Here is a 24,756-nt window from a genome sequence, read left to right on the forward strand (position 1 = left end):
GCAGCAGTGACCCTAATAAAATAGGGAGCAGAGATATTGGATACCCGAGGTGACAGAAGAATCTTTTATGAAGAAAGTATTGGCCAACATCAGAGAGTTTCAGTAGTTCCTCTACTCCATAAAGTTAGAGTCTGAATAACAGAGCCTTTTCTTTGATTTGTTTTAGACTGGGCGACAGTATACAACCTTCTCGGCAGAATCAAGCCGCAGTTTGTTGATTTGCCTTCTCTGGGTTTTGAAGAATGCAGACGACATGGTTCTGCAGAAGTGGTTTGCGGATCTTTCCGTCCTTCAACTGAACCGCTTGTTGGACTTGATGTATCTCTGTGTGTCCTGCTATGAGTACAAGGTACAGTTAGATCAAAACATTTCACTGGAACTTAATTGTTTTTTGTAGTCTATTTTAAAATATAGGTAGATGTATGTATGTTTATATCAAACAATGAGTAGCTGAGGTAGCAGTAGGAGCACTACAATTGGCTTCAGTATTTCAGTGATGGAGGGTGAAGAAAAATCAGACTGCATTCCTGCTTTTGACTGCTATCCAGTGCTTCCTGCTTCAAAGTCCATATATGTATGGTTGTCAGATGAGCATAGAATTGAGTTTTTTGTGATGCCCTCCGTAGTCAAATGTCTTGCTAGCAACCTCTGTCCTGGCTCATAGGGGAAAATTGGCCACTTGGGGGTAAGGTACTGGAGAGATGCAGATGCTTCTAGAATTATATCCCAGGAAGAATCAGCACCTGCAGGACATAAAGTGCCACAAAATTTGTACATGGGAGTTTAAAAAAAAAAATGGGGAAATTATTTAACTATCTATTCTGTGTCAAATCACTACAGGGCAAAAAAGCTTTTGAACGAATGAATAGTCTGACATTCAAAAAATCGAAGGACATGAAAGCAAAACTGGAAGAAGCAATTCTTGGAAGCATTGGAGCTCGACAGGAGATGGTTCGTCGTAGCAGAGGACAACTAGGTATTCATCCTATTCGCCATCATTGTTCTCCCTTTACCTACTTGTTTGTGACTGTATATTCCAGAACCCATTTTCACAGCTATTCTCAGCACCTTTCTCCAGCCACAACTCATTTCACATGGATTCCAGCTGAACTTCCACTGATATACTCATCAAATACAATGCTTCTCTAACCACAGCTATCAGCATTTCACACAATCCACCCTCTCCACCATGTGCTGCTGCATGTCAACAACATTGGTTTGGTCTATATTGTAACTTTTCCTGTCCTCTGTTCCACATCATCCTCTGTCTAATTGGTTTCTTTAAGGAAAGATAACTTCTTTTCCTTTCAGAGAGCGAGGAATGGAAACTCAATTTGGATGCGAGCCAATCCCGGAAATCTTCTTTCCCTTCAATTATTTCCGACCTCATCTCCCCTTCAGCCCCACTTCTGTTTACTGGGTTTTAAACATCTTCTCCAACTTTCATCTTTCTGACTTTGAACAATCTGTTTTCAGCAAAGGCCATAGTTTCATCCCTTATACTGATTTTCTTCCATGTTTTTTTAACACTCTATATATCAGATTTATAAATTGGTAACAAAAATTGACAAATGATCCTTATGTGGAGGTGATATTTTTATAATTTTTTCCGCGTGGTCTTTGGGGAAATACTTTAAACAGTAAGTGCTGTCCCTTTAAGCATCAATTATTGTGAGCTTATTTAAATATTTTTTCTTTATGCTTGATGTGCAGAGCGAAGTCCATCTGGAAGTGCGTTTGGAAGCCAAGAAAATTTGAGGTGGAGGAAAGATATGACGCACTGGCGCCAAAACAGTGAAAAACTCGACAAGTGCGTTAGTATTAGGAGCTTAAAATACTGTACTAGGAGAAAAGGCAATAACTGAATTGTTACCAAATCTTAACTATCGAATAGATTGTAAAAGTGGAGGATCGGTACGAATTCATAGTACAACACTAGCAAATCCAATTGTTGCACCTAAACTGCCTCCAGTAAGACCCACCTTAATGGGTGTTCTGATGTGGACAGATGCAGTGCCTCCTACACTTTAATGGCTGGAGCCAGCACAGTGCTCCAGAAGTCAGACTGCATCGTATTGTGCAATGAAATTGGTCTATCTGCTTAAGTGACCTTGTCCCACCCACGTGAGGTTGGTAGCTTAAAAGGTCAATTGATTTAAGCATGTGAAGTGGTCCTGAGTTCCTCTGAAACTTGAAGCCCCATTTTGAGCACATAGATGAATATGCATATTATTGGCACTACACATCTACAGAGATGCTCTTCATTTTCGAAGTAACTTTATGCTAGGAACGCTACAACTACCCTCAATGACCGAGGTTTGGGAAGAGTTTAAAGAAAATACCTGGGGTTCTCACTTCTTATTGCATTCCAATCAACTCTGTTGGAAAGTGAGATTCATCAGGTCAGGAAAGCATCAGACTCAGACATTATGACTTTCATGATTAAACAGCCTGCTAAACTTATTGGTCTAGAATCGCATGAACAGAATGGGTACTTGGTCAAGGACCAGAAGGAACCTGTCATCCATGGAATCATACTCCAGCATAAGGCAGCTCTTTCATAATATAGTTGTGTACATATTAATTAGCACATTTCAAAGTGATTCATTCTATGTAAAGATTCATTCTATGTAAAGTGTTTGGGATATTTCTAAGAGATGTGATGAGGCTTTATATTGTTTTCTTCCCCCGAAAGCATTGACTCATGCTAAAGTGTGATTCCATGAGTGCCAGCACCCCTCCCAGCCCTTATCCACGTTTATTCTGTTTGTGTCAGCAGGCTGTTCAACCATTGAAGTGATAATCATTGAGTCTGATCCTTTCTTCGCCTGACATTGATACTTACTCACAATCCACCAGGGTTTTTTCACTAGCAATGTGCTGGAAACCCTGGCTCATTTTATTAATTACGTCTGTAGCCTATGGAGTTTTGGCTCTGAGGGGTTTGCGTGGGTGCGGGGAGAGTGGTGGTGGGGGTGAATGATGATGTGTGTAAGATACACCGTGCTGGGATGCGACAAGCTCAATGGACCAACTGTGCTGCTTCCTTTTTCTCATGTTTATGCTCGTGTTAAGGACAGTTGTAGTGCTACTGCCACTGACTTGTCTCATGTTCATTCACTCAGCATAGACTGTGGACAGAACCTGGGACCTTCCCAGTCTGTATGGCTCAGTACCACACAGGTAGTGACTTTAACCAATTGAGCCAGCTTGGGTTGCCAGGTGCAATCGTAGTTTAGCTTTCTTGGGTGTAAGGTTTGCTCTTGTTCTGAATCACTGCCTGTATCCTAACCCACAGCTATAATTATTTCTTCACATGTGCTGTTTGTTAAAGAAGCCAGAAATCTGTCAGGTACGGTAACACTGGCTGCTGCTTCCATCCCTGCTTCTGCATAATATTGGTGAAAAAAATTAAAACTTTGTAATTTCATCCCTGCATTATACTTGGGATGAGATTACATTCTGTGTGGTGGTTTGATCGGCTCGGTATGTGTGTGTGCGTGTGTTTATAATTATTGTGTGCTGAGATCAACAAAAAAAAACATTTTATAGCTGAAATGTAAAAAATGAAAAGTTTTGTGCAAGTGTTAGAAAGAATGCTTCATAAAGTGGTCGTCATCTTTTTAAAAACCCTAATTTTAATTGCAGATATCTGTGTTGGTTTTTTCAGTATTATCAAGAAAAGTAACTTGTGTTTCGATCTGAAGATGTTTCAGCTCCTTTTTCAAATGCCTCTGCATTTAAGCTCTAGTGATGTGCATAAATTTGATCAAACTAGCTTGATATAAAAAAAAGTGAGAGCTCTTGTCAGTGGGTGGCTGCTTTACATGATATGGTACCGAGCCATTTCAACCAGGAGGAACATTTCCTCTGTGCACTGTGAGTAACAAAATCATAAACCCACTCTTTACAAATGGGCTTACAATTTCAATACAAGCGCACTGATGAAATCACTTCTCTCCTGTTGCCAGAATAAAACGACAGCCATTTATGTTTGCTGCCGGTAACACTTTGCTTCTGGAGGCAGGGACCAAACCACTAACCAAGGGTGGTGTTCTGTGCCTTCGTAGGAATGTACACTACCTCATTTATATTACACCGTACTGTAGTAATAGTGGAATAGTAACAGTTTCATCACTACAACACTTATAACATATTTCCAGCCTAACTCCCTTTCAGCTGTGGCCCTCATAGTATGAGAAAGAAAGAAGATACAGTAGTAGGATTTAGCCCTGGCAAAAAAGTTAGTGACATTCACTTCAAGTGCAAAGGAGTGATTGAGGGGCTGGTGATATTGCTCAAAGCGAGCACTGACATGTTACATAATGATGCTGACTGGACTGTAGCAACAGTCACTAATGTATAACTCTATAAACAGTGAGTGTATGCATGTGAGATCATGTATACAGAGAGTGAGATAAAATTCTCCTGTTATGTCAGTCTGGTTTGGCTTGGTGCTTTCATGGCCACTAATGTGTTTGCACAATTGATAATTCCCCAAAAATAATTTCATAGATATACTGTACAGTTAGCAAACAAAAAAATGGTAATTGAATACCTTGGAAAGAGTCAGCCTATCTTCATTTAAGCAATTTGACTTATTGGATCTTCTAGTGCAATTGCTGTTTGTGTGCATTTATTTCAGTGCTTAAAATGTATGTTTAGCAGAATGCTTCCTCAGCATATCAGCTTGGACATTGAGAAGTCTGGGGGAGCTCTGCTTGCGCTGGTCCATTTGCTGATCTGCATGCATTAATAGAAAGATTGTAGCACGAGTGATGAAATGCAAAATATGACATTTAACTTATTTATTTTTTTAATGCTTAATTCTGCAGAGCTCCATCTGATTGATCTATTATAAATAATGCATTTCATTTATGATGTATGCAAGATTCTATTTTGGTATATAATGTTTTTTTATTTATGTTCTCTAGGTAGTTAATAAGGATATTTCCTGCTCATAATCAAAATACGTGACTAACAATTTCACTTGGAGTATATTCTGATTTTTAATATTTAGTCACCATGCCAATATTAAATTTGTCAGTGAAGAGACTGCGAAATCACAATGTAACTTTGTTTAAGGATGGTGCAAAGCAGATTGTGTGATTAACTGACAGTGGTGCTTTAATCTATCTCATTCTTTGCTACTTGGCCAGATCTTGCGAATTAACACTTTCCTTCTCTCTCTCTCCATCCCTTTCTCTATTTCTCTCCATCCCTTTCTCTATTTCTCCCCATCCCTTTCTCTATCTCTTTCCATCCCTTTCTCTATCTCTTTCCATCTCTTTCTCTATCTCTCTCCATCCCTTTCTCTATCTCTCTCCATCCCTTTCTCTATCTCTCTCCATCCCTTTCTCTATTTCTCTCCATCCATTTCTCTATTTCTCCCCATCCCTTTCTCTATCTCTTTCCATCCCTTTCTCTATCTCTTTCCATCTCTTTCTCTATCTCTCTCCATCCCTTTCTCTCTCTCTCTCTCCATCCCTATCTTTCTCTCCATCCCTTTCTGTCTCTCTCTTCATCCCTTCTCCCTCTTCATCTATCTCTTTGGCCCCAAGTTTCCACACGCGGCAAAACAGGCACCCCTCCGAGCTGGGCGCCCGTTTTTCGCGCCGAAAACGGCGCCTGAAAAAAAACACACTATTCTCGAGTGCTTTGCAGCTCGATGTCTGCTTGGCGCGGCGCACAGGGGGCGGAGCCTACCACTCGCGCCGATTTTGTAAGTGGGAGGGGGCGGGTACAATTTAAATGAGTTTTTTTCGTGCCGGCAACCCTGAGCGTGCACGTTGGAGCGTTTGCGCACGCGCAGTCTGAAGGAAACATTGGCACTCGGCCATTTTAAAAAGTGCTGCAGAAAAAGTAAAAATTTGTTTATTGAACCCTTGCAAGGCTTACATTTTAATTTTCTTGATATTTCTGTGTGTGAGGGTGAGGGAGTGCATTCTGTAATTAAAGATAGACTGTGATAAACTGGACACATGCACTTGTTTGAGACTATTCAAATTCTTTGTAGCTGTTCAATTTTTAACATTTTTTAATAAAACCACATTGCCCTTCCATGATCAGCACTGAGGCTTCTTGCAGCTTTCTCCCCCCACCGTCTGTCGGGCCCCACGGCAAACAGCTGCCTCAAGTACTGAGGCTTCTTGCAGCTTTCTCCCTCCCTCCCCCTGCCGTCGGTCGATCCCGACGGCAAACTGCTGCTTGAAAGGCCTTCCTGAAGCACTTTCATACAGGTAGGAACATGGTTTATTTAATCTTTTCTTTGCTTATAAATTTTTATTCAGGTTGGATTTATTTGTATAATATTTGTATAAGTATAACTAAGGATTTATTGTAGAATTTAATGACTTCCCTCCCCCCCCCACCTCGTTCCGGACGCCTAATTTGTAACCTGCGCCTGATTTTTTAATGTGTAGACAAGGTTTTTTCAAGCCTACAAAAATCTTCACTTGCTCCATTCTAAGTTGGTTTGGAGTACGTTTTCACTGTGGAAACTTTCAAATCAGGCGTCAGTGGCCGGACACGCCCCCTTTTGAAAAAAAAATTCTGTTCAAAAGTGAAACTGTTCTACCTGACTAGAACTGCAGAAAACTTAAATGTGGAGAATTCCGATTTCTAAGATACTCCGTTCTCCACCAGTTGCTCCTAAAAATCAGGAGCAAATCATGTGGAAACTTGGGGCCTATATTTCTCTCTTTATACCTCTCTCTCTCTGGGATGAACTGATGTGCTGTTGTATGTAGTGACATCGTAAATTATTCAAAAATAACATGTTTATGATTTCACTATACACTTTTTTCTTTCCACTCTCCCGCTCCTGTTTCTCTCTCTTCTCTTTCCCTGCCCCCCCCCCCACCCCGGCCATCTGTGCTCACTCCCTATCTTCCCCTTTCACTCCATCCCCACTAATTAAACTAGCATGTATATATTATGACCAGTTGAAGATTGTTGCTTACCTCTTTTAGGAGAGCGAACTCCAAGCACAGTAAGTGCTGACCCATAAATGCTGCCTTTTGAAGTCACCAACAAGACTTTGTCTTGTATCTCATTAGCTTTGTGTCTTTAACTGTAGTTTTAGGGGTTTCTATTAACGACTTATCAAGTTTTTTCCCTCACGGCCGTAATCTTGCCTATATGCACTTGTGTATTGGATGGCACCACACATCTCACCAGAGCATTGAGGATAAGTAGGGTATTTGTTTTCAATTTTCTGGTACAGTACAGATAGAGGACAAGATTCCTTATTGATTAATGTCTCCTCCTGTTTAAGCTGCTTCCTTATTTTTGTCTAGTCCTTTGTGCCTTTCAATGTTGCTGCATTTGGGTCAAATAACATGTTTATGATTTCACTATACACATTGTTTTCTTCCCACTCTCCCGCTACTGTTTCTCTCTCTTCCCCCACCCCCCGCCATCTGTAATTGCTCCCTATCTTCCCTTTTCACTCCATCCCCACTAATTAATCTAGCATGTATATATTATGACCAGTTGAAGATTGTTGATTGCCTCTTTTAGGAGAGAGAACTCCAAGCACAGTAAGTGCCACTGAGATGTTCAAGTAGGGGGTCAGTTAACACCCTCCCTAAAGATCACACGTCTTATATTTTTAGCCAGACTTTCATTTACTTTGTAGCGTAGTGCTGGATTGCTGCATCTGAAACATTCAATGCAGTATTGGAAATCTTTTGCCATTTGTCCTTCAAACATACAGTCCACCCAGCAGCTGTCACCTCTGGCTCCACACTTTTTCTGTTGACATTCTTGCCTTCACTTTTTCCTTTGACCTCCAAGGAAGTTCCACATTTTCTCCATTGCTAAAGCTGCCTCAAAAACTGGATTCCTCTTTTGTGCCAACAATAACAACTCTTGATTCTTTATGAAGTTCAACCATCCAAGGAAGTTTTCTAACATTTCTCGTGTATTCCTGGACAGGATAATAGAAAAAATGTTTTCATCTGGTCGGTGATCCCTCTCAACTCTAACCTTCAATATCTCTTCCCTCCCTCTCTCCCCGTCCCCCCGTCCCCTTTCCCTTCTCTACTCCTCTTTGCCTTCTCCTACATTTCTCTCTTTCTGTCTTAATTTCTCGTCTCCTGTTTCTCTCCTCCTTCCCCTCCTCTCTCCTCCTCCTCCCCTTCCTCTCTCCTCCTCCCCCCCCTCCTCTCTCCTCCTCCCCCCCTCCTCTCTCCTCCTCCCCCCCTCCTCTCTCCTCCTCCTTCCCCTTCTCCTCCTCCTTCCCCTTCCTCTCCTCCTCCTCCTTCCCCTTCCTCTCCTCCTTCCCCTTCCTCTCCTCCTTCCCCTTCTCTCCTCCTTCCCCTTCTCTCCTCCTTCCCCTTCTCTCCTCCTTCCCCTTCTCTCCTCCTTCCCCTTCTCTCCTCCTTCCCCTTCTCTCCTCCTTCCCCTTCTCTCCTCCTTCCCCTTCTCTCCTCCTTCCCCTTCTCTCCTCCTTCCCCTTCTCTCCTCCTTCCCCTATTCTCCTCCTTCCCCTTCTCTCCTCCTTCCCCTTCTCTCCTCCTTCCCCTTCTCTCCTCCTTCCCCTTCTCTCCTCCTTCCCCTTCTCTCCTCCTTCCCCTTCTCTCCTCCTTCCCCTTCTCTCCTCCTTCCCCTTCTCTCCTCCTTCCCCTTCTCTCCTCCTTCCCCTCCTCTCCTCCTTCCCCTTCTCTCCTCCTTCCCCTCCTCTCCTCCTTCCCTTCCTCTGCTCCTTCCCCTCCTCTCCTCCTTCCCCTCCTCTCCTCCTTCCCCTCCTCTCCTCTTTCTCCTCCTTCCCCTCCTTCTCCTCCTTCCCCTCCTCCCTCCTCCTCCTTCCCCTCCTCCCTCCTCCTCCTTCCCCTCCTCTCTCCTCCTCTCTCCTCCTCCTTCCCCTCCTCTCTCCTCCTCCTTCCCCTCCTTTCCCTGCACTCTCCTCCTCCTTTCCCTTCTCTCCTCCTCGGCTCCTTCCCCATTCTCTCTCCACTTTCCCACTCTTTCTCCTCTTCCCCATTCTCTCTCTCTCTCTCATCTTCCCCATTCTCTCTCTTTTTTCTCTCCTTTCTCTCTCCTCTTCCCCTTCTCTATCCTTCACTGTGGGTGTTCCACTTTAGAAATGCTGGAAAAGATTGTGATGGCGCAGGAGATGTTTTTATCAATGCATCATTCAGAAACATCCCAGAAGAAAGACTTCCAGAAGCAAAGTGTAGAATAAATACTAGAAGAGCTCCCCTGATGTGGGACCAGTATAAAGACGAAGTCTGTCTGTTGTGATTTGAGATTTTAGAATTGAAGAATATAGAAATGTTTGGCACAAAAAGAAAGCTAAGTATTGAACAATATATTTGTCAGATTGCAACAAAGGTGATATCGTACGAAAGATGCAACTATACTCAATAATTTGATAATGAAGGCATTGTAAAAAGTATATTTATTGTTTTTATTTCAGGAATGGAGCACCTTCCATTATAGAAAATGTCATTTTGTTTCCTAGTCTGCAGATTATACCTCTTTTTTTTTTTTTCCTCCCCATTTTGAAGTGACTTTGGGCAGAACCTGTGCATTATTGTATAAATTAAATGCATACATTTCAGCTCTCCTGATGGGCTCAGTGTGTAAGTCCACTGCAATGTGTGGAACTGAGTTATATAGATCAGCAAGTTCCTAGATTTAATTCCTGAGTTAGTTAACTGATCTCAATCAAGGAAACAGTAGGAACTTATTTTTTGACTCCACACCCTAGACTAAAGCGGGGGAAATTAGCCAGAGTTCTCACTTCAAATTGTTCCCAGCAAGTTCTGCAGATGTACAGAGAGACAAAATGATTGCGAATGGACTTGGCTTTGTTGCTTTCCCCCATGATGGAATAGCCTCCCCACACTCACTGTCAAGGCCCACACATTTAGTGAGGCATCTGTATGTGGCACTATACCACAGAACTAGTGAATATCTACAGGAGCACAGGAATTGAAAGAAACACGAAATAAAATATATTACTTTCAAAAATTAATTTTGCTTTGAACATTTTTAGCACACAAAGATACACAACTTGATACTCTTATAGATTAAACTAGTCTGCCATGTTTAACAGTAAATTGTGAATCAGATCATAACATTTATACACACAAAACAAAAATCTGAACCATTTCTTATGTTATATTTGTATGTGGCAGATCAAGGGCTGAGTTGGAACATGAGGCACTGATTGATGGTAACCTCGCAACGGAGGCAAACCTTATTATTTTGGACACTTTGGAAATCATTGTTCAGGTAAGAGAGCAAAAAATATTTGCGAGGAAAAACTGGACACTGAGAAGTATCCATGGAAGAGTTAGAAATCTACTACTGTAGTCATGCTACCATGTTTATTCTTTGGCGCCTTTACAAACACTGATCAGAAAATCTAGACTACTGTGCCTTCACCTTTGTAGTTCGATATTTAAATTCAGTCTAGGTTGTAAGCTTTCTCTATCGGGTGTACGGGTCCTATGTGAAATGGGAATGAGACAATCGCAACCCATTTCTTAGCGTGCATATGCGCAAAGCATAAAACTGCCCTAAACTGGCATAAAAATGGAAATCTCTCTGAAAGGTCACAAATGTCTTGTAAGGATAGGTCAGATTGGTGCTGTAGGGGATGGGTTGGAGTTAAGATATATTTTTCGGACAGAATAGAGAGATCTGTATCTATTCTGTGCTCTCCTTTTCCTGGGAGTGGTCATTGGGATTGTGCTGAGACAGCTTTATATCTAACCCAGGTGATGTCTAAGCATTTAATAATGTATTCCCATTCCCAGCATTAACATCCTTTATATTAATGAGCGCGCTGATTTTTTTTTTTTTAAAAGGACTTACAGAATTGTAGCAATAGCACCTCACTGTTAATACTGTAAAACATTTTTATTTGAATCTTGTCAAATATTTTTTAATTGTTTTTATAATCTTTATCCTCTACTGTTCAGACTGTTTCAGTGACAGAGTCCAAAGAGAGTGTTCTTGGAGGGGTCCTGAAGGTTCTTCTTCATACTATGGCATGTAATCAGAGTGCCCTTTACCTACAGCATTGTTTCGCCACCCAGAGAGCATTGGTATCTAAAGTAGGTGTTTCATTACTATAGATAAATGTTACTAACTTTTTATTGAAGACCACAATCCAAACAAGGAAAGTGGCTCAAGGACGACTCTCCAGAGTGCTGCAACACCCTACACTATATAAAGATGGGACACTGGTTTGTTGCTTGCGATTCATGGTGAACTGGTTTCAATGACAGCGCTCTAGGTTATTACCAAGTGGGAATCATACTGTTTCCCACAGGAAGGAAGAAAAATCATGGGACCAATAGTTTTAATAGGTTCTTTGGCTTTAATAAAACTTTTTCATTTATTCTACTTACGCTGTAGAATCCAGTACCATTCCTTTGTTTTTTTTTTCTCATTTGAAAACACGAAGTGGAGAGAAAACAGCACTGCATCTCCGGTCTGGCAACATCCAATTGCTGGCCAGTCTCGGAATTAGGGCCCTAAGCTATATGGAATAGCAGTTCTGGCGAAATGCAGATGGGCTTTGTTCGCATTATATGGGTACAACAACAGTAGTTAAATGCTTTGTGAACACGTTGGGTTGTGATTAACAGTCAATGTGCAATGAAATCAATGTAACTCATCAGTACAGGCATAGCAAATAGTGGTCAAATCATTATGGTTGTTAGTTTGATAATTGGGCATTACTTTCAAGTAATTCTGAACGCAGGAATTCTTAGGAATAGGACCAAGCCATTATACCCTATATGCCCATCTCATTTCAACATCTCATATCCCTTAATCAACCTCTAACTTTTTCTATGAACTTGAGTATTTCTTGGCGTTCTGTCCACTCACTCTTCCTTCTTCACATTAATGTCCTGCTCCACTTATAATTAAATCCTCCTTTGCTGATAATTCCACTCTATATTTGTGAAACTTCCTTCAGAATATAAACTTTCAGTTTTCACAACCTTCAGTTCTCTCAGTGCAGTGGCTATATCAACAGATCTTGATCGCTACCAAGCCCCTCAATAAGACAACGGAAATCTTCCAGTCATTCAAAGACTTGGGCCCAGAAATTGGGCTACTTACCACCACTGCTGCAATCCTGGAAAAATTGGCGACCGCCACTCTAACGCCCTTCTCTGGTGTGGGACTCGGCAGCCGCCATCTTGAAGAGGGCCTTAATGGCCCTGGAGATGCAAATATGGAAAGTGTGACATCACGCCGACTAAACGTCAAGCTCTGCGAACTTGGACCTTAGCGCAGGGTCCTAAGCTCGCTCTGAAAAGTGACCATGCAGCAGACTGACAGACGCGTTTTGCACTTCCTAAAGGGACACACAGATCTTTCAGGTAAGTTTGCATTTAAGCTTTTGAAATAGATTTTTTATATTTTACTGAAATAGTGGCTTGGTGCAATACATGTTAAAAGTTTGTTTTAAGAGTGCATGAAGTGCTGCTGGACACTTGCAAGGCCTCGGATGGTAAAGGAAGGCCTCTGAGAAGACAGAAAATGGTGGAAATACTCAACAGGTCAGGCAACAAGGCAACATCCGTGGAAAGAGAAACAGAGTTTAAGTCTCAGGTCGAGATGCTGCCTGACCGGCTGAGTATTTCCAGCATTTTATGCTTTTATTTCAGATTTACAGCTTCCGCTCGCAGAGGGAAGAGGAAGACGCAAAAGAGGAGGAAGCAGAAGGAACGATGTATCCCAGGCAGCCCCTTTCTGGCCAGAATATCCAGGATGAAATCTTCTGCCTGCAGTACCATAACCCCAATTCCCCTTTCAACATTTGTCCCACACCTTACCTTCCCTCTGTTACTGACCATTACAGCGTCCTCTTGGCCACAATGCTGAAATAAAAGCCACCACAAAGCAAACTTTCCAATCCAACTTTATACACCTATCCATCCAATATGACATCAAGAAATCAACTCATCACCCTTATGCAGTCCCTTAGTGACTGTCTTATGTGTACCTTTGCCTATATTACTGATGTCACGCAGTGCTACCCCAGTGGCTGCACCATGACTGATGAAAGGATGCTGACTTTCAGAGAGGAACACTGCAAATGGCCTTGCTGGTTGACCTTGAAAAGCTGGTGGTTGAGAGTGCCAAATTGATGTTGGTGTTTCTTCTTCACTCTCCTCTCCCTCTTCTCGGTCAGTCACTGGCTGGGCAGGCTGCATTTCTTGGGTGTGTGACATGAGGAAGGCACAAGGGTGGAGTTGTAGTGAGGTGACGGCAGGAAAACAAGAGGTGCATGCGAGAAGGAGGATAACGTATGAGGATACTAGCATCTTATATCCATTCAGCCCCACCGCTGGATAAGGGTTCAGCCATGCCCCTGCCAAGAATGGCTAGCATGTCTCCTGCAAGGGGGTGAGGTGAAGCTAGGAATGGGAGGTGTTCAGAAAGCAGTGCGGCCCCTTAAAGGGGAACTGCCTTCTAAAATGGGAAAAACCTAGGGTCTCGCACGCAGCACTTCAGCTTTGAGCAGGGGGTCATGGGTAAACACTGCTAAAGAGGTCCCCTACCCACAGGGGCCAAGAGGCCCTCCAGAAGGAAGGATGTGGGACCAGATCATCGAGGCCGTCACTGCCAGCAGTTTTGCCCCCACGACCTGGCTCCAGTGCCCAAAGAAGCTTCATGATTTCAGACCTGTGGTCAAGGTCAATAAATGCATCTTCAAAAGCTGTCTCGTATCAACTGCAAATTGTTAGTAGGTAAATGACAGGGGCGGGGTTGGGGGAGTTATGCATTGAGAAGTGTGTGAGGCTAGTGGTGCAGTTGATACGAGACAGCTTTTGAAGATGCATTTATTGACCTTGACCACAATCTCCCCGCACCAACCTGTTTCTTGTCGCCCTCAGCGTTGGAAGGCAGCGGCCGGCCTGTGCGGCAGGCCACTCGGCCCGGGATAGGGGTGGGATGCGTTGGGTCCCACGCTGCAGGCACGCATCATCATAATCATGGGAGGAGCTACTGCGCATGCGCGAACGCTCTGCTGCGCATGCGGACAGCTGCCGGCACTCATAGGCGCAGGGCCCTAGCTCCACCCCCCCCCCAATGGACTTGCCACGCTGCGCCAAGCCCCGGGAGAGTCGGCAGAGGGGCCAGAATCCGGAGACATCTTTTTGGTGCCGTTTGGATCGTAGGAAGTCGGCGCATCTCACGTGAGTGCGCCGAAAAAATGGGTGGGCCAAATTTGGACCCATACAGTCTGCTTCAGTGGCCTTGCTGTGTAACCTGCCTAATGCCACAAGTTTAATACCCGCTGTGTGGGGAAAAATCTCTCCATGACTTCCCTTTTAAGTATTAACTTGCTGATTTTTAACTTGACCCCTGGTATTTAACCTTTCGCTACATTGCAATTTCATCATTACCCTACATAATCTCAAATTTCAGTTCAATTAATTTTACCCCCTAAATGTTTAAAAAGTAAATAAAAAATGTTCAGGTCCTAGGATTGAATCTAATCCAGAGTCCTGGGATAAAAGTATCCTCTTTCTGTTGTCTGTAAAGATCTGCTGCAAAAAGAATTTTGGATTTTTGCAACTCAGTTCCGAGTGGACATGGGCCCAAGGCAAAACATACACCTACCTGGAACTTAGTGTAAATTGGCACCAACTTGATCATTTCACTTGGAGAGGTCACAGGAATGGCTGGTGTGGGGAATGGAAGTAGGGAGGCTGTTCTGATGTTGGTTTAAGACTTGGGTTGAGGGAAGAATGTAGTGAGCTTTACTGTGCATCGAGCACATGCTGCACCAGACCTAGATATGGTTGACGATGTGTCCCAAAAGTACAAAAGATTGTTCCATTCCCCAAAAGTATATAGGAAGAGAAAGAAACCAAGTAATTTCTTCCTCTTTTTCGGAACAAGCCAAGCAACAGCCCCCTAGAAAAAATTCCAACAATGATTAGCCACCAATTGACCTCGAGACCAAATTAGACCGCTTTCCGCACCTGAGCAGTGGACTTAAAGGCGCAGCTCAGGTTCTTTATCAGCTAAATGTCACTGCCATGCTCTAGGCCTCCTGTGACCAACACTACAGTATTGATTTTACAAAATCCCTTTTTTGATAATAGTACAGCACAGGATATGTTACCAAGGGTTAAATTCACAACAGAAATAAGGGCTAGAATGTTCTGACTATTAATAAATGGTCATTAGAAAATCCAGCCTAAATGAGTTGGTCATAAGCTGGAAGGCAGAGGCTGAAGGAATTGGTATGAGAGACATTGTGAAAGTGTGTAATCAAGAATATAGTCCAGTGCTGCTTTATACTGTAGAGTGGTGTCCATTAGATTTCTAATCCTTTCTCCCCATTCATGCACCCTATTTTGAAGAGTTCACCATCATCCTTGGTTAGTTATCAATTAGTTAGGATTGAATTCGGAAGCATCAGTCCACAAAAAGAGCAGTACGCTAGTTAGGAATGGGATGGGGAATTTGAAAGTACAACTGGAGATGATCGACACCTATGGTGCACATATGATGATTCCTGAGCTGCTGGGACCACGGAAATATCATGGGAAAGAAGGCAACTGGTCAAAGATGTATGTTCTAGATTAGGTAGAGATTTTGGAGTTTTGCTTGACATGTCTTTGGAATAGGATAGGCAGAAAGTTTACAAAACCTTTCCTCAGCAGAGTGAATAGTAGAGTGGAATCATGGTAGGGTTGATTGCATATTGTCTGTGGAAGGAGAAGCTTTAATGATCTGAATCGCCTTTTCTCATTTCACACTTTATTGTATTCCTGTCTTTCTCTAAGTTAGTTGTGGAGGTGTAATAGAGGCATCAGAGAAAGGGATTGGGAATTCAAAAATTGATTTCCTCTTTTTCTCTTTTTAGGGTTGGGGAAATCTGTTCCCTTGTTGAATTTAGATTGGAGGAACTATATGTTGCCAATAGATTGATGGTCACTAAGCCTCTCTATATTGAGAGAATGATGTTGATCCATATCATGAATCATCTTTAAGTTGTAAACAATTTTTGTGACTCTCTATGTTTTAAATGTGCTTATACATTTTTTTAACAATTAAATACCTTATCAATAAACTTTTTTTTAAAAGGTAAAATACTCTCTGATGGCTCAATTGATGTGTAACAACCAAGGATCTTGCTTGTGATCATTATTCAGTGACTCCTACTGGAAAGTGCATGTGTGTGGACATTAGGAATGTATGAATCATTGCCTTTAAGATCGGAAGGCAAAAAAATAAAGGAAAAAGGATTAAATTAGTTTGTTCCTGTTACAGTTTCCTGAACTCCTTTTTGAAGAAGAAACGGAACAGTGTGCTGATCTGTGCCTAAGGCTTCTACGACACTGCAGCAGCAGTATTGGCACAATCCGAGCACATGGCAGTGCCTCGCTGTACCTCCTCATGAGGCAAAATTTTGAGATTGGCAATGTAAGTATTTTTGTTACTGTTTGAACCTTCTTTTTCCTCTTTAGATGATGTATTTCTTATCTTTTCTTCTTTAAAAACGGTGGTATTCAAATGTTGAGCTAATTACAGTCTTTCCATTGCTTACAGAATTTTGCAAGAGTGAAGATGCAAGTAACCATGTCCCTTTCCTCGCTGGTTGGAACATCCCAGAATTTTAATGAAGAATTCCTCAGACGTTCTTTAAAGACAATTTTGACATATGCTGAAGAAGACTTGGAACTGAGAGAAACAACCTTTCCTGACCAGGTATTTATATTTATATAGTGCCTTTCTCGACTTTAGGACATCACAAAGTGCTTTACAGCCAATGAAGTACTTTTGAAGCATAGTCATTGTTGTAATTTAGGGAAACAGGGCAGCCAATTTGCGCACAGCAAGGTGCCACAAACAGCAATGAGATACATGACCAGATAATCTGTTTTGAATGATGTTAGTTGAGGGATAGATTTTGGCCAGGACAATTGGAGAACTTCCTACTCTTCTCCGAATAGGGCCATTGAATCTTTTACATCCAGGGCATAGAGGGCAGATGGGGCCTCAATTGAATGTCTTTTCTGAAAGTTGGCACCTCTAACAGTGCTGCACTGGAGTGTCCGCTTGGATTATGTGCTCAAGTATCTGGAGTAGAACTTGAAACCACAACTTTCTGACTCAGCGAGAGTGCTACCATTGAGCCAAGGATATAATGCCTATTTATAGCTGTTGCTGATGATTCTGATTCCCATTTACACCTCCTCTAGACCTGTCTTTTGTTTCTTTACTTGTCCCATGACCATATTTCACCTTGCACAATCATCCCTTTTATTATTTAATCTCTCCTGCCTCCAACCCCATCACAGACCTTCCCTTTTGTTATTTCCTTCCCTACCCCTTTCTCTGCCTCTGTACTTGCTTAAAACCTGTTAAATCTAACTTTTTCCAGTTCTGATACAAGGTCATCGAACTGAAACGTTAACTGTTTCTGCTGCCTGACCTGTTGAGTACTTCCAGCATTTTCTGTATTTCAAGGTTTCAATATTCTTTCTTAATTTAATAAAATCCTTCGCCTTAAAGTTTGAATTTCTTTCCCAACAATGTCTGTCTACATTTATAAACACTGCCATCCCACACTGAGCTTTCACACCAGAGGGCTGCCAGTATACGTGGAAACATGAATTTGCACTTCAGGGAGGAGAAGCAGAAGATACCTTAGGAACACGGGAAAAGATCATTGCAGTCTATCTGCAGAGTCCTGAAGCAGCTTGTGGTTGAAGAAAGGCTGGCTCACTTAGAGCTGATTTGTTGACTATCTGCTATTGAACTGTTTGTAAGGAATGAGCCTCGTCTTCGTAGATGTAGGACGCTCTCTTAGTAACGTGAGATATTCGTCATGTTACTCGCTTTAATGCAAAGATGTATAACTGTGATTGATGAACTGGAAAAGTCATGCTAAGTTTTTTTACATTTCAGTGTACAATATTATTTTCAAAGTAAACAAATCTTTGAGTAACTTTGCATTTGACAAGTTTTTGGTTGAAATTGTCATTGTCTGTGTGTTCTCTTTGTCCCATTTGGGCTTGCTTTTGAATAATTCCTAAATTGATTCTATCAGCCCTGTTTGGGTATTCTTTGGGATTGGGGTGGATTTATCACTTTTAATATTGTTCATTATTACTCTCTTAGGTCCAAGATCTGGTTTTCAATCTCCACATGATCCTGTCCGACACCGTAAAAATGAAAGAACACCAAGAAGATCCAGAGATGCTTATTGATCTGATGTACAGGTACAAATGCAGATGTTCAGCAGCTCTCAAATGGACAATGTGGGATACTTTCTATACTTCCTCCAATTTCATCCTCTTACCCCTGCTTTTCTCAAGGCACTGATTCTTAGAGGTGCAGTTCAACAGGTGCTAGTACTCCTTTGGTATCTCGCTCAAGTGACAGGGTATGGACCATGAGTGTCAACAGGCAATTTAATTGTGGATCACGTAGCACCATTCTGTCCTCTTCCAACATCCACACACATGTACTTTCGAGCAGGAATCACTGGATAATCTGGAGCAGGAACCCAGGCTGGCACTGGTGCGTTCCGCCCCCTACCACCACGTCTTACTTGAGATTGATAAGTTTCAATCTCTGGTATGTCTTAAACTTTGACGTTTTCCTTTTTTTTACCCTCTGCTTTTAATCTAACCAAGCTTGCAGCTGTTGGAGAGGGGGAGAAAAACCTGCTACCTAGCTTCCATAAGTGAAGCCAGTGACTAGGATGTGCATGGGAGTGGCCTCTTTTTTTACCCGGTGGAAAAATGCCTGCCAAGGTTTCTATACCTCCCACCACAATATATCTGCGATTGGCAACTCAGCAGAGCAGAAGAAATTAGTCTCCAAGTTGGCACTTTTACATGTAGAAATTTTATTCAATCAAGAATTTATGAGAAACCTAATAGGATGTGTGAGAAATTTCCATTTGAACCTTGAAAAACATCTATCCGTATAGTTATAAATTCTGTCAAACTTGGGTTGTGTCAGGTCAGATCATTTTGAGCTGTATAACACTTGGATGAAGTACTGGTATGTCACCAGTGGTGATGAGAGCAATCATCATCATAGGCAGTCCCTCGAATCAAGGATGACTTGCTTCCACGTCAAAAAGTTCACGAGTGTTTAAATGAAGGACATAAAATTCCCGAACTAAATCTAGAAGGGTGGAAGATGCCTGTGCATGGATTTTTTTAACATGTGGTGGCCGTTGCACACCAGCCACCACACGGGCTCGACAGAGCTAGGTATTGGTCCAGTGGCAAGGATTATCCAAGACGACTGGAGACTGGCTCTGCTGCACGGACCTAGTGCGCACACATATCGCAGTGTGGGCTGGCCCGTGCTGCTCCTGGGCCCTTGCCTCTTCTGGGCCCCGCTCACATCCCTCTACAATCTCTCGCCGCTCCTTCGCCCCGACCTCGCCACTCCTGCTGTACCTGCCCACGCTCCAATCACCAACCTGGATCTTGGTGACGTCCCTCTTCACAGCCGTTGAGAGCAATGAAACATTATGCAAGAAGGATATACGTCACCATGCCCAAGTGTGGCTGTTCACATGCTATGGCCAAAACCTACCAGGCAGTGACTCAGTGGGCAAGCGTAGCAGTAAGTCCTAATGCATTCCAACTTAAACCAAGTATCAGGGCTATCGTGCAGTTATGGTCACTTGCTATCATTCTGTACTATATATGCTACCTTGTGTAAAGTGTAATGAATAATGATGTGTTGTATCCAATAAAAAAAAATGAAACAGCGTATCAGATTCGACGTATGGGACTGGATGTAGGTAAGCTATTGTCTATTTAAAAATGGCAAAAGAACTAATCCTCTGCGAAACAAACAACTACAGGCTCAGTAACCTGATTTCAATAATAGATAAGATAATGTAATCTAACCACTAGGCTGGCGAGTCCCTGTGTACCATAACGTAATGCACCATCTAGCATGCTATTGAGTCACACAACTGATTCAATCCCTGCTCTGATCTCAGTTGGGGCAGCCACTCAGACGCTACGATTCTGAGATGCCCGAGTAGCCCTGGGTTAAAATGTCAGCCAGCATTGCTGATTGCTGCCAGGTGACCCCCGGTGGTAATTGCACATCTGTGGACATCAAGTGAGGACCAGATTGGAAGTGATTGTGATGCCCTCCGTGGTGGAATAGGCTGCCATTGCTCACTATCTCGGCTCAAACATAGTCAGACATACAAAAGAGTGGATAGCACCTGTTGAGCCACACTGAGATGAATCCATGCCTTCAGAAGAGGAAAGAAGAACATTTGGAGATGGGGGTGGGGGGAAAAGAAAAGGAAAAATGGTATGCCTGCAATGACTTAATTTTAGGCTGGAGGTTTATCAGTGATAATTTTGTTTTCCACTTTACCCCTGGAAGAATCGCTAAAGGATACCAGACATCGCCAGATCTGCGGCTAACATGGCTCCAAAACATGGCTGGAAAACACTCCGAGAGGAGCAATCGTGCTGAAGCAGCGCAGTGCCTGGTGCATTCAGCAGCATTAGTAGCAGAGTACTTAAGTATGTTGGAAGATCGCAAGTATCTTCCAGTAGGATGTGTAACCTTTCAGGTAGGGCACTGTGAGTTACACTCGGATTATTCTTTTTGTCTGTATATTTTATACTCATCAAATTGACTGCAGAAATGGAACAATTTACCTGATGCAAAGTGAAGCCCCATTCCAAGAAAGGAAGAGAAGAATATGCTAATAGGGTTCGATGAAGTGAAGTTGGAGGGGGCTTGTGTGGAGCATCAACACCAGAATGGCCTGTTTCTGTCCTGTTAATTCTGTGTAATCTTCTGCATGCAAATATCCCCTTATGATGAGGATAGCCACCTATATAAGAACATAAGAAATAGGAACAGGAGTAGGCCATATGGCCCCTTGAGCCTGCCCCGCCATTCAATAAGATCATGGCTGATCTGATCATGGACTCGGCTCCATTTCCCCGCCCGCTCCCCATAACCCCCTTATCGTTTAAGAAACTGTCTATTTCTGTCTTAAATTTATTCAATGTCCCGGCTTCCACAGCTTTCTGAGGCAGCGAATTTCACAGATTTACAATCCTCAGAGAAGAAATTTCTCCTCATCTCTGTTTTAAATGGGCGGCCCCTTATTCTAAGATCATGCCCTCTAGTTCTAGTCTCCCCCATCAGTGGGAACATCCTCTCTGCATCCACCTTATCAAACCCCCTCATAATCTTATACGTTTCGATAAGATCACACCTCATTCTTCTGAATTCCAATGAGTAGAGGCCCAACCTACTCAACCTTTCCTCATAAGTTAACCCCCTCATCCCTGGAATCAACCTAGTGAACCTTCTCTGAACTGCCTCCAAAGCAATTATATCCTTTCGTAAATATGAAAACCAAAACTGCACGCAGTATTCCAAGTGTGGCCTCACCAATACTTTATATAGCTGTAGCAAGACTTCCCTGCTTTTATACTCATCCCCTTTGCAATAAAGTCCAAGATTCCATTGGCCTTCCTGATCACTTGCTGTACCTGCATACTATCCTTTTGTGTTTCATGCACAAGTACCCCCAGGTCCCGCTGTACTGCGGCACTTTGCAATCTTTCTCCATTTAAATAATAACTTGCTCTTTAATTTTTTTCTGCCAAAGTGCATGACCTCACACTTTCCAACATTATACTCCATCTGCCAAATTTTTGCCACTCTATGTCCTTTTGCAGATTTTTTGTGTCCTCCTCACACATTGCTTTTCTCCCATCTTTGTATCATCAGCAAACTTGGCTACATTACACTCGGTCCCTTCCTCCAAGTCATTAATATAGATTGTAAATATTTGGGGTCCCAGCACGGATCCCTGCGGCACCCCACTAGTTACTGGTTGCCAACCATATGATGATGTGATTCTGGGAGTCTAAGCTAAACACAGAAAAATCAGTCTTGTACCCAATTTTGGAAAAGCCCTGAAGGTAACGCCCTTGGTTAGGAAGTAGAACCAAACCCGGTTAGTTCATCTTTCAAAACAAAAGCAGGAGCGAGCCTCCCCTCACCTCTGGCCCTCAATAGATATTCTGCTTCATCTTTACCCGGACCTCCATTCAAAGCTTGCCCAGATGTAGGCTGCTGTACTCGGAGGTGGGATTCTGCATAGTTCACTTTTCACTTGCTGTTTCGTGAGTGCTGGTAGGAGAACTAATCCCAGCATCAACAGCACAAGTATATAGTTTATTCACACTATTCACCCTGTTGTTTTGTTTTCCCTTTAGTTTGGGAAGTGCCTAGCCTCCACTTGACAATTGCCTGTATTGCCATGATTGGAATCAGGATCTAAATGTCCTTGAGCAAGACGTTGTTGCAACAGTGGACAGATTCCAGGTGTGAGCTTTTCCGTCGTGAGTAAGCCACATACGTGAGGTGTCACCACATGGAATTTATAAACATGGTTATGCGGGAAGCTGCGTCTCTTGTACAGAAATCACCTGGAAGAGATGATCTCACCTCAGGAACAGTGGTCTTCTGCTGCTGTCTAAAAGCTGATGGGAAGCTCTGACCCATCTGCCTCCGCTCCCCCACAATAAACTTTTAATAAAATTGTATAAAAATTGGTGGCCTGCTACACCACCGTTCATATTTTGTCGATTAACAAAATTACCGAGTCAGCTGCTTTCCGTCACTAAATAGCACACAGACTTTTTTGTTTGGATTGCTTAAGGGAGGATAGGTTGACTTCACATCTCTAATTTGGTTGGTTTCTCACAGCTCTATTTTATATTGACTTCTGTAGACCTCGTCTTAGGAGAGACATGGATAGCTGCTGTTAATTATACCATTTCTGCTGCGGGTTGGGGATGGGCTATTTGATTCATAGACTGTCACGCCACCACAGTTGCATGGTCTGAGATTCTGGGTCAGTGTTGGAGAGGGTGTGGAGGGGTTGGTTCCAACTTGCACAGCATCTGGACCTCTCCCTCTGTCCAGTTATTTAAGGTGATGATCCACAGGAGGTCAAGTTCATAATATGTACCTTTATTGTACCCAAGCCTCTATTGATGCATGTGATGGTCCCATTGGTCTCTGGAATGACATCGAAGGGTTGAATATGGAAAATGATTCAGTTGGAGAGTATTATGTACTTCTTTGTCTATCTCTGATTCACTGCATTTGTGTATGTTCTCTCTTTTGAATTTTTGATCAGAAAGAGGGGGCAGATTGTATTAATTCTGGCTTGCTCAGTTGATTGCTGGATCTGCTCTGGGACTGGGCTTGGGGTTGCTGGGCTTCTCAGGTGCTCCCGTATTTCTGTCCTGATTTCACTGGTGCTGGGGGGGGCGTGGAGAGTGAGTGCTTTCCCAAGCACTGTCCCAGCTGCACTTGTCCATTCTCCTTAATGTGTTATCGGTTGCCCATTTCTTTTGAATTTTATTCTTCCGCAAGTGTGAAGTTCACTTTCCTACCCAAACAATTGTTCCCTTCTGTCCGGAGCCCTGAAGGTTATATTCCATACAAGTCTCCATATCTCTCTAGGAGGACCCTGGACTCGCCCGTGCTGACCCTGACTATTATAGAGTAGCACACTGATTGCAGCTCTCTATTCCTTCCACCTGGAAGGTTATGGTTATGAGGTTAGCCTGTGTTATTATGGTGTTGGGCCCATGAATGTCTTCCAGAAGCCCGATGTCCAAATCCTTTTCTAGCCTAAAACCAGTGATTTGCGATCCTGGTCCCAACCACACTTGCCAGTTTCAAGTTTGAATGCTTCTTCTCAGCAACTTACTTTCTTTATTCGCAATATTGCGTAGGCTTTTTCCCTTCATGTTTTCCTAATTCTGTATGATTCAAAAACAATTGTGCTTTTGGCACAATTGGGAAACTGTGCCCAAATTGTGTCCAGAATTGCGCTGGTTAGGTTACAGAGCCGGTTTCTGCTAAAATGCAACCACATAATCACAAACGTAAAATCGTCTGTGAACCAGTGCAATTGGGCAGCGTAAATCATTTATGTTTTTCCTTTCAATTAAAAACAATTCCTTGATGTATTTAATTGTGGTAACCTGGTGCAGTTTTATTTATACAGCTGAAATTGGGTTTATCACAAAAAGTAAGCATTTTTAATAAGTGTCCAGTCCTCAACCTGAATAACCCGATTTTAAAATCACTGAAAATGTCTTAGAAATAACTATACTGAACTATTTACTAGTTTTATTGGTGTACACTGGTCATTTGCTTGGTAAATTAAATATTTTCTCACATGTAAATACTTTTAAAATGTGCCTACTAGCGCTTAAGAAAATGAGCGCAATTTGAAGAACCTTCCTGAACCAGTGCAACCAGCAGAAACTTGCAATGTTGACCTGGGGGCACTGTTCCCTCTAAGGTATCATCATCATAGGTGGTCCTCGAAACGAGGATGACTTGCTTTCACGCCAAAAAAAGAACGAGTTCACAGGTGTTTCAATGAAGGATCCGAACTACATCCTGAAGGGTGGAAGATGCCTGTGCGTGCATTTTGTTAACGTGGGATGGCCGTTGCACACCAGCCACCACACAGGCTTGACAGAGCTAGGTCTTGGTCCAGTGGCAAGGATTACCCAAGACAACTGGAGACCTGCTCTGCTGCACGGACCTAGCACGTGCACGTATCGCAGTGTGGGCTGACCCGTGCTGCCCCAGGGCCCTTGGCCCCGAACTCGCGCTTCGGTGCAGGACATTCTAAAAAGGGAGGGAGAACAGCCAGTTGTTGTGGTGCACATTGGTACCAACGACATAGGTTAAAAAAAGGGATGAGGTCCT

General features: G+C 42.8%; 1 protein-coding gene across 8 annotated transcripts in view; it reads left to right on the forward strand.

Annotated features, from left to right (window-relative positions):
• dock7 (dedicator of cytokinesis 7) overlaps window positions 1-24,756 on the forward strand; it is a 193,195-nt gene that overhangs the window by 137,678 nt on the left and 30,761 nt on the right. For 5 of the 8 annotated variants that reach the window (XM_070887063.1, XM_070887064.1, XM_070887066.1 and 2 more), the window contains 10 exons: window positions 167-349; window positions 841-976; window positions 1,714-1,810; window positions 3,335-3,352; window positions 10,146-10,242; window positions 10,935-11,069; window positions 16,264-16,416; window positions 16,543-16,701; window positions 18,118-18,218; window positions 20,371-20,563. In XM_070887063.1, the coding sequence (XP_070743164.1) occupies window positions 167-349; window positions 841-976; window positions 1,714-1,810; window positions 3,335-3,352; window positions 10,146-10,242; window positions 10,935-11,069; window positions 16,264-16,416; window positions 16,543-16,701; window positions 18,118-18,218; window positions 20,371-20,563 (1,272 nt within the window). The remainder of the gene's footprint in view (window positions 1-166; window positions 350-840; window positions 977-1,713; window positions 1,811-3,334; window positions 3,353-10,145; window positions 10,243-10,934; window positions 11,070-16,263; window positions 16,417-16,542; window positions 16,702-18,117; window positions 18,219-20,370; window positions 20,564-24,756) is intronic. The other 3 variants (XM_070887067.1, XM_070887068.1, XM_070887069.1) reach the window with 1 other exon arrangement.

Source organism: Pristiophorus japonicus, chromosome 8 (genome assembly GCF_044704955.1).
Source record: "Pristiophorus japonicus isolate sPriJap1 chromosome 8, sPriJap1.hap1, whole genome shotgun sequence".
NCBI classification, from domain to species: Eukaryota; Metazoa; Chordata; class Chondrichthyes; family Pristiophoridae; genus Pristiophorus; species Pristiophorus japonicus.